Here is a 14,973-nt window from a genome sequence, read left to right on the forward strand (position 1 = left end):
AAAAGTGGATAGAAATGCAAATATTGGAGGAGCTGTGTGTTTTGGCAGGAACTTAAGCGGAAATATGAGTTTGATACGACTGAATACTAGTTCATTCATACCTTGTTCCCATATATCACCATCCCCGGCCATGGTGGATTGGACAGACTGCCAGTATATTGCGGACATGATCCCTGATGGCTTGCCATAACTGTATATGTACCTATTGGAAATTGTGTATTGCCAGTAACACTTGTACTCGCCTTTTTTTAGGTTTCGCCTGGGCCGGAGCTCCTAGCTCCGCCCAGGAGAAATCTCATGTTCTTACAGTGTGGGGCTTAGTCCCGCCTTGTCTTTCATTGGCTAGCTCCATAAATGGAGGCTAGCCATTGGAAGGATTGGCCGTCAATCACGTTTTCCAGAGAAAACGCGATTCGGGGGCGTTTCTGGGTCTTTTTTTAAGCCCCGTCCCTTGTTGACGTGTGTCCCGGGCCGCGCTGTGATTGGCTGCAGGCCCGGGACACCCCAGTGACGTCATTTCCCGGGCCGCGCTGTGATTGGCTGCCGGCCCGGGACACCCCGTGACGTCAGCCAATCACAGCACGGCCCGGGACCTGACTTGTTTAGTCTGCCCGAGAGGCTTTCCCGCCTCTGCCCACAGCGGATTGTCGGGTCTCGTGTGTCCGTGTGCCCACGCCAGTCATTAGCAGTGATATCACTTTCTTGGCACACTTAATCTCGTTCTGACTTCCCATAGTGTTCACAAACGCTGATTTATATGGTTGACTTCCACAAACGTATAATGTAAAAAAAATCTGTTTAAGATCGCGCACTTTCTCCCACCACTTAAGTGCAAATCAATATGGTAATTAAATTCCGTCATTTTTATCAAAATATGTTCAGATTTTGACAGTTGCGAAAATAGTATTTCATCACACGAAAAATATAAAGCAGTGTTTTAAATCCTTAAAGTTTATTTTAACATGCATGGCCTCGCGTTTTCCCATCTCTTTATACCTACGCCAAAGATCTTTCAAGATATGGCACCCTGCAATCTTTTCACTCCAATGTGAGATTCTCAGCATGTAAAGGGTTCTCTAAAACGGCAGTTTAAACAAATGCCTGCAGCTCTACCCCTTTTCTCTTCTGACCGAGACCTGTTTGCTAGTGGAACGAGTTATCACGCGCTGCAGGCTGCGTGAAAACACCAGAGTGGGAATGGTCTTTTGGCCCTTAGGTTCGTCTCTGTTAAGGGGAACCATGCTGGCCTTTTTAGAAGGTTAAGTGAACGTTTAGGCTAGGTTTATTTGCAGATTGACAATTTGGTCTGACAGCCGGGTGTAGGAGAGTGGGGCGGTAGTATTACTTTTGTAGCTATGCTCAACCGGCTACTTTGCATTCTTCGGCATTTTACTAGTTTGGAGGCCTGTCGTCTTTCGTCATGGCGTGTCTGAAATATGTTAGTTACTGCAGAGCTCGTGGAGCAGTGGGCGCAGTTGTATGGATTTCACGTTAAAAACGGATGTATTACGAGCCTGCTTTAATTGGGGATTGCAATTCAACAACTGGTGCAGCTGCCTGGTTCCATAGGCTGGTCCATATTTCTGACAAAATCAAATACTTGTTCTAGACGCACAGTTTTACTCGCGGAGTTACTTTAAGCTCCTTTATAGGTGCATGCGAGTGTCGTGGAATCAAAGGAGATGGATAAAAAAAATCCTTTTCTAAACCTCAGTAGGCCTTGGTTACCGTTGGTCACTGGAGCATGTTTCACGTATGGGTTGTTTAGACTTTAAAACATTTGCCTTCTGAGCTGCAGTCAAGCCGAGGAGAAGATGCCTTTCTTGCCTATGTTATCAGAGAATGGAAGGCAAGTGTTTTGAAACGCTGATGGCGCTAAAGCTAAACTGCTGTTCCTCGGTGTCGGTGCTGAAAGTAGTGACCCATCGGCAACGCTAAACCACGTTTAGTTCAGTGGGCCACCCCCATTCTTTAAACAAGCATTTACAATGCAACGGTTTCGCCTTTGGAAAAGTTTGAGCTATTGGCATTGTAAATGACAACATTTGTATTTGTGTTGGTTTTGAAAACAGATAAATAAATGGCATTGTCATTTACATTGCAAATAGCTTTAACATTTCCAAAGGCGAAACCGTTGCATTGTAAATGCTTGTTCTTAATAGGCATTCAGCAGTGCACACATGCAAGGGCAAGAAATCTGCTGGGCCTCTAAACTTCCGTGACCTATTATATACTAGGGACTTATAGGTAGCTTGAACCCTCTAGCCCTATTATATACAAGGGACAGATAAGGTCTGTCAATACCAATTTGAGAATTAACTTTTAAAAACATGCTGCAAGCAGCAGGCACACAGCAGCGCTCACCTGCAAGTGCAGGAAATCTGTTTGGCCTCAAAACCTCCATGCCCTATTGTATATTAGAGACATAGGTAGATTGTTCCCCTGACCCTATAATCTATAAGGTCTACCATTGCCTATTACAGTACCTTATTAAACATAGAAGATCCCAGGATACAAAATCAGTTACCACCAGTATCTTTCAGCAAAACATGGGGTGAACAGGCAATGGGATCACCTTCTAGCATTCGCCTCCAAAACAAAAGGTGATGGGTAACTAACCTGTTCCCATGTAGTCCTCATCAGGTAAGTGGAAAAACCTGGAAAGTCCAACCACATTGGCAGAAATGGACCACCTCAATAGCTTTGGATTCTCCTGTCTCATCAGCATGAGCCACCTGAGAGGTCTATGGTCAGTTTGAAAAAAAAATGAATATCAATCAGGCAAGGTATACACTTTTTCAGTGAGCAAACCACAGAAAAGGCCTCCCTCGCAATGGCATTCTATCATTGTTTTCTGGGGAGAAGTCACCTGCTAATAAAGGCAACTGGCTGATCAAGGCCCCTCTCATTTACTTGTGCCACCACTGCCACAGTCCATCGTTATTAAACATCTGTCTGGTGCACAAATTAATTTGTGTGGTAGGGGCAGTAACACTGGAGCTGAACACATAGCCTCTTTCAATGTGTCAAAGGCCTTCTGACACACTTCTGCTGGTCTGTCAATTTGGGGGAGAGTTCAACTCCTTCCACTGGCCCATCTTGCAGATTGTTGGAGCGGAGGTGGGGCACTGGTTCAGTCTCTTCCTCATCTCCCTCTCCTGTGACCAGTAACATGCCCATCTTTGCCCTGTCAAAGTAGGGTTTTAATCTATTGACATGCAGGATGCTTTGATGGTTCCTGGGGGGGGTTAAAGTTGACCAGGTAGGTGACCTCAACTTCCTTCTTACTGATTGAATAGGGCTCAGACCACTTGTCATGGAGGGCCCTATGAGCTACAGGATGTAACACCTACACCAACTCTCCTGGAGTATACACAGACATTCCAGCCTTTGATCATACCAGTACTTCATGAGCCCCTGGCTGGCCTCGAGTTTCCTGATTGCCTTTCATATGTACTCTGCCATGTGCAATCTCAGGCCTAGTACAAAGTTCAGCAAATTGTACTTTTCTTCCTTGAGAAGTCCATCTTCCCAGTAGATTCTGTGGAAACCATTGGCATCCCTTTTCTTTTGCATTGAGGCAATCCGCCTGAAGGGTGGGAGAGTCTCTCTGTCTCTGAAATACTCCTCTCTTGAGGATCCACTGGCGTCTGTCAGTTCTGCCACACCTGACAGATACAACAGAGATAGAATAACTTCCAGAGAGGTCAGAAAATTCCCATCAGGGTCAAATTCCAGATGCACCTAAGGAGTTCCCTGAGCTGGCTCTCCAGACCCATTACCCTTGTCTATGGATGCTTCACCCACCGTTCCAGAGTCCAAGTGTCCATCATTTCCTTTCTGACTAGTCTGTGACCTGGTCACATTACATAACCACTCAGGTAGATTCAGTATTCTCATATGGCCCCCTTCTCCACATCTGACCATTCAGATGCTTTGAGATAATTCTCCATTAAACACTGTACTGGGAGTGCTGTAGACACAATGACCTTCATATGTCTGTCACCCCTCCCCATGCCAAATCCATCAGAGCCATGTAGATTGAGTTTGGTTCTGCTGGCTTCATAGGTCACCTGGTGAAACTCACCAGGTATGATCTGCTTAGATACCAGTGTGTCTATGACCATAGTCACACTGGCTCCTTTGTCTTTGAGCCTCAATCTCAGTTCTCCATACTTAGAGGCAAGGAGGCCAGGGATGCAATATCTACCCCACCCAGGGACACAAAAGTTGCCTCTGTCACTTCCTTCTCCATCTCTGGGGCACTCTCCACCCCCCCCCACTTAAACTAGCAATCCCTAGAGACTTCACATCAGTGGGGGACTACTTTTTGCAGACAGCATCTTTTTTCTTGTGCCCTGCCTGATTATGGTCAAAGCACTTCCCCAACTTTTAGTGATCAAAGAACTCACTATTCTTCCCTTGATACCCCTTCTCATTGAAAATGAATTGGATCGGGCCCATCTTCCTGGTTTAGGTTGTTGTGGATCTTTTGAGGACTCCTTCTGTTTGTGACCTCTTTCCCATGGGCTTTCCCCTTAGGGGAGTAGGGGGCTGTCACCCTTCTTCTGACCACCACCCTGGTGCTGATTGGAAACCTGGATTCTCACCCAATCATCAGTTGCCCTGGCTAGTTTCCTAGAACAAGACAGCTTAGAGTCCACTAGGTGCTGAAATAACTTCTCTTGCACACATTGAGTCAAAATGTTTTATTTCAAAAACAATGTATACAACCCCTCATATATGTTTACTTGGTCACTCTCAATCCAGCCTTCTAATGCCTTCTCTACGAGATCTATAAAGTCCAGTCAGGACTGTGTGTTCACTTTTTGTGTGCCTCTGAATTTCACCCTGTACTGTTCTGGGGTCAGACCAAATTTCTCAACTATGCATCTTCTCATGCAGGTGTAGGATTTAGCCTCAAACCTCTCCAGGATCAGGAACTTATTTCTTCCAGCAATTGTGATTAGTTCTCACAAGAGTGAACCCAATGCTTTGGGCAGACATCCCTCATCTCAAAGGTCCTCTTAAATTCTATGAGCCATTTGCCAAAGTAGTCCTCCTCTGTGTACTTGAGTACTATGCTGTGGGGGAGCCTGGAATCACCCCAACCACCCCTGGACATCTCAGTCTCTTCTTCGTTATCACAGCCAACATGTCTTCTTTGTTTCTTCTCCTCCCATTGCTCCCTAGCTAATTTCAGTTTCTGCTTCTCAAAGAAGATTGAAGATAGTGGGACCTCAAGCTCCCTCCCTCTGTCGGACATCAGGGGGACCTGCTTGGGGGATCCGACCTGCTCCCACCATCTGGAATGATGCACCTAATGCTGGAAGCAAGGGAAGAGATATCATCATCACCCTCCTCCTTGGTGACATTTGGGGGGAGGCAACTTTCCCCTCCCTTCCATTCCCTGGGGCTGACCTGGTCCAGGAATTCAGGAACCTAACTGATTCTGCCTTCCTAATATTGTCAGTAACAGGTAGCCCCCTAGTCTTACACTGAACCCTAAGTTCAAACACTTTGAGTTTAGTCAGTTTAGCCAGATCCAGCTCCAATGTATCCATTGTTTGTGAATTAGAACACATCTAGAAAAATTTAAACAATTAATAAAAAATCAGCATAGTCCAAATTCCTAAAATTCCACAATCAAAAGTTTTGTACTAAGACAATTAGAGGATTTTTAAAGATCTTAACTTATTTACTGTATGGTGTACTGTAAACACACGCTCATATCGCACCCTGCCACCAATGTTGGAACGTGGGTTAATTTTTAGGGGTAAGTGTGCCCTTATCACTGGCAATAAGGCCACCAACCGAGTACTAGGTCCGGTAAATGTCTCAGTAAATTAGTTGCTTGCTCAACCCTTGGTAGACGACAACGAGAAGTCAGGACTAACTCCGGAGAGAGGTATGTAAAGCATTTAAAATCACCAATACATCAAATAAGTAATACACAACACAAAATAAACATCCCACGCCAATTTATGAATATAGGAAATATTTTATCTTCAGACTGACAACAAAATGGCAATAATCCAATGTGATGAGCCAGATATATGATGTATTAAAGATTAATCACGTTAAAGTGCTTAAAAACATATAGCACCATTCTGGAACATCTGGTTGAGCTTGACTGGGACATAGCCAAAGTTTGAGGCTGACCGCGATCGAGCCCGGGTCGGATACACTAAGCACAGATACCTTCATACTTAGAAACATTTCTGGAGCTTTTTCTTCCAATGTCGCTTGACCCTCCATAGCAGGCAGGATTCGGTGCAAGTCCACTGGTTTGACTTTCTGTGAGGCACCAGTCAATTCCTGGATGTCTTGCCCTCCGTAACTTTCAGGTGGACAAACTTGAAAATCTGGCCTGGTCGTGGTTGGAGGTGGCCAGTTTGACTCCTGATGTTGGGTCAGTCACATCATCGAGTTATTCCACAAATGTTCTCCGAAGTTCTCCAAACTGCAGTAGGTGCTTCCTGAAGGTCTCCTTGTAGGTTCAAAGTGCCCCGAACACCAATCCAAAGGTCTGGAATCTCCTAGATTGTTCACAATTCCCACAATACACCTGGTCAAATCATTTAAGTGTCCACTTGACTCACTCTAGGATTGGGACTCTCGCTGGAGATGGTGCAGGTGGGCTCTGTTAAACTGTAGCTTGCAGAGAGTCCTCTTCTTAATCCTTCTTGAAGCACGGTACTGTTCCCAAGGATGTAGTACCCATTGTGTAGCAGGCACAGTCAGTCAGAGTGCAGGCTTTTGGCTGCAAATCCAGCTTCCAGCTGGAAAGTCCTTCTTCTCCTTGTAGTTTCAGGCAGCAGATCAGATAGACTATGCAACTCTGACATATTTATTCAGTGTTCTGGGGCGGAAAGCAAGGGGGCACCTCAGTCCAATGGGATGGTGGGTGCCAGCAAAAAGTATGACAACTTCCTCTAAAGTGAGGCATATTCTTGTCCCACAAAGCCCCACATTTCAAAAGTAAGAGCTAGCTAAACCAACCCACAGTGTGGCTCATTTCCATTATGACCTCTGCAAATTCCTGTCCTAAGCCTGCCATCTAGCTGAGGAGCTGGAAGGGGAGGTAGAAACCTGTTATTCCTTACTGATCTGCTCTCTCTTTCAGCTCAGTTTGATTTACTCAGCCCCCTCTTTATTACATATCCTTTGCAGCTCTCTCCATCAGATAACCCAGGCTCTTGCCAGGACACTTATCACCTAATAAAAGCAGCCTGGCTAAGCCTGTTAAGGCTGACCAATCAGCAGATACCACGAGAAGGCTGGAATTTGACTTGCAGAAGAGAAAGTTGTATAATTCATTGTGGCAAGTTGTTGGATTTATCAATAGCGATATTTAAGTCTTTGAATTATATTTACTCCTTTTCTAGCAATAGTCATACCAAAATAACATATTTAAATCTTAGACTGTGGAGCTAAGCATCTATAATGGGGGAACAAGTTTCCCTCACCAGGGCATATAAAATATCTTTTATAAGGTCCTTGCTCATAGGTTTATGCTCCCCACCCCTAGAGGAGACTTGGAGGGGGACTAATATGTACAAATAAGGTAGATTCTCACTTGTAATGAGCCCATGCTACTAAACATGAGTTTGCATACAAGTTGCTTTTAAAGAAAGTCTGCAAAGCCAGGCTGCCTTTAAAATGACAGCAGGAACTCAGCAGTCCACACATGCAAGTACAGGAAATATGCAGGGCCTCTAAATGTGCATGCCCTCTTATATACTAGGGATTTATTGGTAGGCTGTACCCAGCACTATAATTTACTATGGACTCATAGGCTCTGTCATTGCCAATTGTAAGTGTACCCTTTACATGTACCTTTTTAAACATAGCACTGGCCCTGGGCCTGGTTTGTAGAGCCCAGGGTATAGTCAGAGTCAGTTATCACCAGTATCACTGAGCAAAAATGGAGGTAACAGGGCAAAAGGATAACTTAGTAACACTTAAATCTCTCTATAAATTGGACTTGGGCATCAAGTCGTGTTTAATGTAACAATTGTTTTGATAACTTGAATTATAGTAGTCCCATTCAGAAAATTAGCTCAGCTAAGTGGTAAGCGTGTAACCCTGTTATAGCCAATGGGACTACTAACTTTTCTACAATTGTTTTTTTTTTTACTGTTAATACATGCAAAAACACATTTACCACTTTTTAATATACAACACTCCCCGGGGCTTAATAGTCCTGTCTGTCTGGTGACATATAAATATTAAATAGGAAGGTCTGGACTTTGTCATGTTTTCGCAAATGTCAAGGTTGAGCCAGCATTTCGGGGACTGCTCTGCCAGCAAAACATTGGCAGGCTGGGATTCCGGCTTGGGTTTGTCACACTTGTGGTGGCACAATAAGTGCTGCAGTCCATGAGGGACATTTTAACTTATAGGCCCTGGTTACTTCTGGTACCGCATACCAGGGACTTATAAGTGAGTTAAAGTCAACTAAAGACACACATTTAAAGGTCAAAGCGCATGCCCTGAGGCCTGGTCAGCAGGGCCAGTACACTTCCGTAAGTACACCAGTATTTAGAAGTCGACAAATGTGGTAAAAAATTGGGTGAACCTGTAAAAAGACATATCCTCACATAACTACATGTAACATGTGTGTTTTCTATGTTTGACAGGGGACCATAAACTATGGAAAATATTTCGCAGTCCCCTGTGAACTATGGATTTCAGCTCTATATTGACAGGCCTGAAGTCAATCTGCAAAACTTTACCATTTTCAGGGCTTCTATGCCTAGTGGTTTTTGGTGTCACCGGAACACTTTGTTGGCAATTTTGGGTTGTATTATACAGGTACCGAATATGAAATAACAGAGTAGTTTATAAATATTCACAGAATATTACATATTAAAAAAGCTGATTTCATCACAGTCAAGAGAGCAATGGGAACTCACTGGGATTAGAATGCTAAGATGTATCCTTCATAAAACAACTGAGAGTGGGGGGTCTGTGGAGTTATGTAACTTTGTAGGTGGAATACACACATTATTACAGATTTACTACTTTTACCACATGTTTTGTAAAATTCACCAAAAATGTTTCTGGTTCAAGAAGAACATTCTGAATAATTTGTTTTGTTTGCATAATAGGGATAACCATATTAGAAATCTTATTAGACCTACTATGGCAAAGTAGTACAGGGATATAATTATGATGATGAGACCTGTATTTTACAGGGAACTATAAAACATTTGCCATATTTCATGTGTCCTTGTGAAATATAAGTTTTTATACTACTTCATACTACTTAATATTGTGCAATAAAAACACCAAACATGGTTTGTGTGTAAGGCATATGTGCGTATGTGATCTCATGTTGCTATATTTGTACTTTGTGCTTCCAAAGGAAAGCCATCAAAACTGCCCCCGCAATACAAATGTACTGTATTTTGTACAATGCTAACACTCCATGTTTCTAGTTCTTACCCCATACATCATAAATTAGCGATTTATCAATAGTGTTTGATTCTTTTTCCACAGGATATTATAGAAACCTTTATTTCCTAACATACCTGTAGCCATTTGTTTCTCTTTTTTTGTTTGCTGTTCTGCTTCCTTGCATGTGGATTTTGCCTTCTGTTTTCCCAGAATTCTATAAAAATGATTTGACACTGTAATTTCAAATAACACAAAATGTCTTGAATTACATTTTGAAAGGCAGTGTATACGTTCTTTGCTTGATTTCATGAATTATAATTGAGTTTTGCACATCATAAACAGGCAGCTTTAACCTCATTCACCAAAGTAGACAATTTGAAAACTGTCTGGGGTGTTTGGAACTGTACACTCATGGACAGCAGAGGCTAGACAAATAAAGCTGAGGATAAGCTAAAGAGACTGATAAAACATTAAAAGTATGTGTTAAGCCTTTATTCTTGCATCCTGGGGCAGTCAGTGGTTACTGAACAGTGTGAAGACTATTCACAGAGCTCTCGAGTTTTTAATAATCTTGAGTCTGAGAACTAATTAGTATACTTGATGACATCCCAGGCAGTGGTGGCATAGACAATTACACATCATAGACCACTAGGAAATGGAATCATTGAATTCATAAAATAAGTTCAAAGTCCACATGTCCATCAATGGAGGCACAAGCTGCAGCGTAAGAATATCTCCTTTGAGTCCCCACCCCAGTTCTTGTTTGGGAATGGGTTCAGGCTTCAATACTAAGAACTGTTCTGCCAAACACTGTCCAATCATTTCATAACCTTACAGGCAGTCTCCCAGCATAAAAATGGGACAACAATCACTGCTTAATTTTTAAATAAATGAATGCCAGAGCCCTTGTCTGGAGGTCACTGCAGCTTGCACCATCCATTGCCCGGCAGCTCTGCCAATAACAGCACTAACACAACTACTAACCATCACACTTCTACAAGTGTGACAATTCAGACTGTTCCAGGCCCTCAATGGCTTGGGTGGCAGGCAATAGCCATAAATAAATTAATAATTAACTGTTGTTATGATTATCTCTGAATTAGCCAGTCCATTCCACCTTGTGGCAGACTGTCACAAGCGTCAGTATTGACAATTCAGGGGCCGATTTCAATGTCGGTTTGGGGCAACACTGCCACTGAATGGGAACCGACCAACCATAGGTCAGCGTTTCCGACCAATGGATTACGCAGCACAAGCTTCCATAGCGAAAAGAGAGTTTTTGTTAATCCCTGCACCCTGTGGCAGGCACCCCATGGTGCAGGGATTTTCAGGGGCGTTCCCTAGGTACCCCCTCAACCACCAACCATCAGACGTGGAGGCAAGGGGACTCTGCTAGGGGCCCCCAGTGTCGCTGTCCGACAACCTTTCCATGTGGAACTGACTTGCACAGAAAGGCTGTCGGAAACCGACATTGTAATTCGTTCATTGGAAATGCCATCCAAAGGGGATTACAGTTCGCTTCCAAGCATCCGGTGGACTCCTTGAGCCCTTCAGAACCACGTCAGAGAGACTGATCAGTTTCAGCTCCGAACGCCGACATTTTAATTTGGCGGACGAAACACAAACCGACCGAGTCACTCTGAAAGCCTCTAACTGCTTGTCAGATGCTTCCCAACGCAGTCGGAGGCTTTCTGAGCATCTTCGTAATTAGCCCATAAGTGTTATTGCAGAGCACCAGAAACAATCCGCTCAAATTAAGCACTAATAAAAATTTACCATAACAACACACTGGATGTGCTCCATATTTTACTGTGCTGTTTGACAGCTAAACCTAGCTCTCTGACATGAGGAGAGCAGTAGTGATAGCTATATCATTACTGTTGTATTAGGTAATTTCTGCAGGGTCATCTCCAGACTTTTTGACGTCCTCCTCCTATTCTTTGCTAAATTTGTTTTTGGCACTACAAACCAATGCTCTGTGCTTAAAACATGGTAACATTGGCGTATATGCAATGTGCATCTTAATTTACTTATAAGTCCGTAGTAAAGTGGCACTACCTGTGCCCAGTGCCTGTAAAATAAATGCTACTAGTTGTATTACAGAACTGATTGTGCCACCCACTTAAGTAGCACCTTAAACATTCCTCTGACTTGCCATTATAGTCTGTGTGTGTGTACAGTTGTAAATTGCAATTTCTAAACTTTTTTCCAGCTCCAGTTCCTAATTTTTAATAGATGTAAGTCGCCCCTAGGGTAGGCCCTGGACATTCCAGAGGGCAGGGTACAATGTCCTGGTAATGAAAAACTCTTAAAATAAAATGTGCACTAATGCTAGGCCTACCTCTCTCTTTGGATAAGTTTGGAGTTACCCTACTATATTTAATAAGTGTAATTTCCAAATAGAACAGGAACCAGTCGATCTTTAGTGTCTGTGAAATTGGAATTTAAAATCCTAATGTATGGCGATGTCGAATTTTAAAGTACAATTTTAAAAATGTCTCTTTTAGAAAGTAGCAAACACAAGGAGATGATGGATGGAGCACTGAAAGTTTCCAGACACTCACCCCAAGTCACAGATCTGCGTTGAACCTATCATCGTTCTTTAGATCACTTCGCCACCCCAGTTGAGATCTCCTTGTGTTTACTTTTAGAAAGTTGCCATTCTTTGCCTTAACCATTTGGTGCCTGCAGACTCTATGAGTCACATGACTGGATGTATTTAACAGTTGGGCTTTGTGTTTTCCTCTTAGACAAACACACACAATGTGTGGATTAGGTGTGACTAGATTAGCCAACACTGGCAGGATTGAAGGTATGAGCTGGGCCCAGCCACACTTATACCTGCACTTCAATAGGCTTTGAACTGTCTCCACACAATGGGATACATAGCCCCTCTAGTTATTTTGAAGCCTGGAAAGCAGGGCCCCTGTACACTTCAAAGATATGTCTTTTGAAGCTTTTACCCATTTTAAAGACACAACTGTATACAAATACAGGACCTGAGACACCAATTCTTTCGTACACTTCTGGACCTGTGGATACTCTGAAAGGAAGAAGGAATGCTCTGCTTTAGGAAGGACAGCCACTCTGTGGGCTGCTGCTCCGAAGGAACTGCTGCCCTGCTGTGTTGACTAGCTGTGTTCTACCCTCTTGCCTGGGGAGAAAGAACTAGACCAGCAACTTAATTTTGAACCCAAGGTTCCCAGTGAGATTCCAAGAAATAGTGTGCCGACTTCCTGATCTGAGGCTCTGAGACATAAAATGCTCCCCAATATCCTACATCAGCCCCTGGACACAGCTCCACTGAGTTCATGACTCCCAAGTACTGCCTCTCAGGACCCTGACAGCAGCACAGTTTAGCTAAAATCAATGGGCTCTTTGTGACTGCAAACTTGCCCATTCACACCACGACCTCACTGGTCACACCATGATCTAGCACAATGCTCTATCAACCGGACTCTTTGCACTCCAGCATCAACCACCCATTATGGTTGCCAATGCTAACCAGTGCTCAAGTGCTTATGCGCTCTCCTTAAAACATGGCAAACATTGTAAAATTGGCTTACACCTGGTTGGCACATTTAATTTCCTAATAAGTCCCTAGAATATATTACCACATGTATCCATAGCCTGTAAATTAAATGCTACTAGTGGGCCTGGAGCCCTCATTTTGCCACACACTAAAGTAGCACGTTTAAACATTTGTCAGGCCTGCCATTGTAGCCTGCGTGTGGTTTTAAACTGCCAATTTGATTGGTCAATGCAGCCCGTCTGCCAAGTCTAAACCTTCTCTTGTAATACATATCAGTCAAACCTAAGGTAAGCCCTGTGATAAGGGAAGAGAAGTGAATTGCATGAAGTTGACTATAAACATAAAGCTCTTTTTTAAAAGAATTTGAGTGTCTTTTAACATGAATCTTAGCTGTTCTTTTGTTCTAATCCCTACTGTTCCTTTTCTGTTCTTTTCTAGTGCTTCTATGTATTGTTCTCTTGCAGGGGCTTTCTTCTGGAGGACCGGATGCCTTAGACATAAACACACAGAAGTAACTGGTAAATATACATTCTTTCGCTAGGTCCAACTCTTTCCTTTCTTTTTTCATTGTTCTTTCCTTTTCTCACTTTTCTTTTCTCTTAATCTAGCTTTTTCTCTTGTTCTCTTATTTTTTCTGGATAAAGTCTATCTCTGTACCTTCTAGGTGCATAAACACATTCCTTTTGCTAAACAAAAAAATCCATTCTTCCCCTAAGCGTTCCAAAAACTCTTGTTGTTATGGTGAGAAAAGTGAGGGAAGCTCATACCTCAGAGTTACGCATCACATGATCAGCAGAATCCCCCAGCCAAATTGCCAGGTCCAATCACCCTTTATTGTTCCCCCATCCCTCCACCCTTCTGCCAGGGACATCCCCTCCACTGATATATATAGGAATGAACCTGGTAAGGCTACACTCTCCTGTGAGCGTGGCTAGGGCTGTCCATCTTTTTGGTCATGCTGATATTTGGGAGGCACTACAGCTGTAGTGGGGGCCTTCAGATGATCTCTCCTAGTTTGTTCTCTGAGTCGCCTCCTTCCTCTGTACATTACTGCCAGTTTGTCTTTCCCATCTTGCTTGTTTGAACATTCTCTTCAGCTCCTCTGGTTTCTCCTTGACCTGTCACCAATAGACTTTTTTTTTCTTTCTCCTTTTCCTTTTCCTGTGGCATCTTTTGTCTCCTCCTCTCCTCTCTCCGTCCCACCTCCTCCATATCTTGTTCTTTTTCTTTCTCCCCTCGACTGACACCCGTCCTCTGTCCTCCTTCCCCCGTCTTTCGTCCTATTGAAAAAATGTGAGTTTGTTTTATATTTTTGTACTTGTCTCTGTGTTTGTGTTTTCTCTTTTCCAAATGTGTCTCTTTCTCTTTAGGGATGGCTGAGAAGTACCCGATACAGCCTGATACTGTTGGGTTTCTGCTCTCCACCCCATTCATGGATCCTAAACAGAAGGGACACCTTCCTACACAAAAACAATAATTAAAGGCGTTTTTCTCCTTCTATGTGTGCTGCAAGATGCAGTGCCCATAGAAAGAGAAAAAAACCAAGGAGAAATAAAAGAATTTCTCCTCGCTGGACCGCCCTTACGCCTCACATTTTTGGTGTTCGGTCAAACCACTTGCATTCCTTGTAAATCTGTGGCAGAGACCTGCATGACAGGGATCAATATTTACAAGGCAGTTAAGCCATGCAAAGTGCCTTAACGCTGCCTTGTGAATATAGAGCAGGACACAGGGCCATCAGAGCATCGCAAACAAGTGAGACTCTTGGTGGTGCAAGGGCCTTGTAAATATGCCCCAAGGTTTTTGGAGAAGTGTGGCTCAATGGTTAGAGTGGCAGACCCTGATGCAGAGGTCTGACCCGGGACCAGGGTTCAATTCCCGCCTCGGCGGGTCTTGAGCTCAAAATTCCACGGACCTGATAATTCTCGTCTCGGTGCCTATTCCAATCATGGAGTCCCACTCTGCAACTCTGGGCAATGGCTTGCTTAATCTCCACAACGGCCCCCACAACGCTAAGGATGCCTGGCCTCCACCTTGGG

The 14,973-nt window shown here is 43.6% G+C and overlaps 1 protein-coding gene across 2 annotated transcripts in view; it reads right to left on the reverse strand.

Annotated features, from left to right (window-relative positions):
* Positions 1-14,973, reverse strand: part of LOC144826937 (GTPase IMAP family member 4-like) — a 91,441-nt gene that overhangs the window by 62,309 nt on the left and 14,159 nt on the right. The window contains exons 2-3 of one of the 2 annotated variants that reach the window (XM_078685397.1): positions 9,537-9,616; positions 2,620-2,744 (exon numbers count right to left, since the gene is read on the reverse strand). In XM_078685397.1, coding sequence (XP_078541523.1) covers positions 2,620-2,744; positions 9,537-9,586 — 175 coding nt within the window. In that variant the 5' untranslated portion in view covers positions 9,587-9,616. The remainder of the gene's footprint in view (positions 1-2,619; positions 2,745-9,536; positions 9,617-14,973) is intronic. The other variant, XM_078685398.1, reaches the window with a different exon arrangement.

This window comes from Lissotriton helveticus, chromosome 4_1 (assembly GCF_964261635.1).
Source record: "Lissotriton helveticus chromosome 4_1, aLisHel1.1, whole genome shotgun sequence".
Classification (NCBI taxonomy): domain Eukaryota; kingdom Metazoa; phylum Chordata; class Amphibia; order Caudata; family Salamandridae; genus Lissotriton; species Lissotriton helveticus.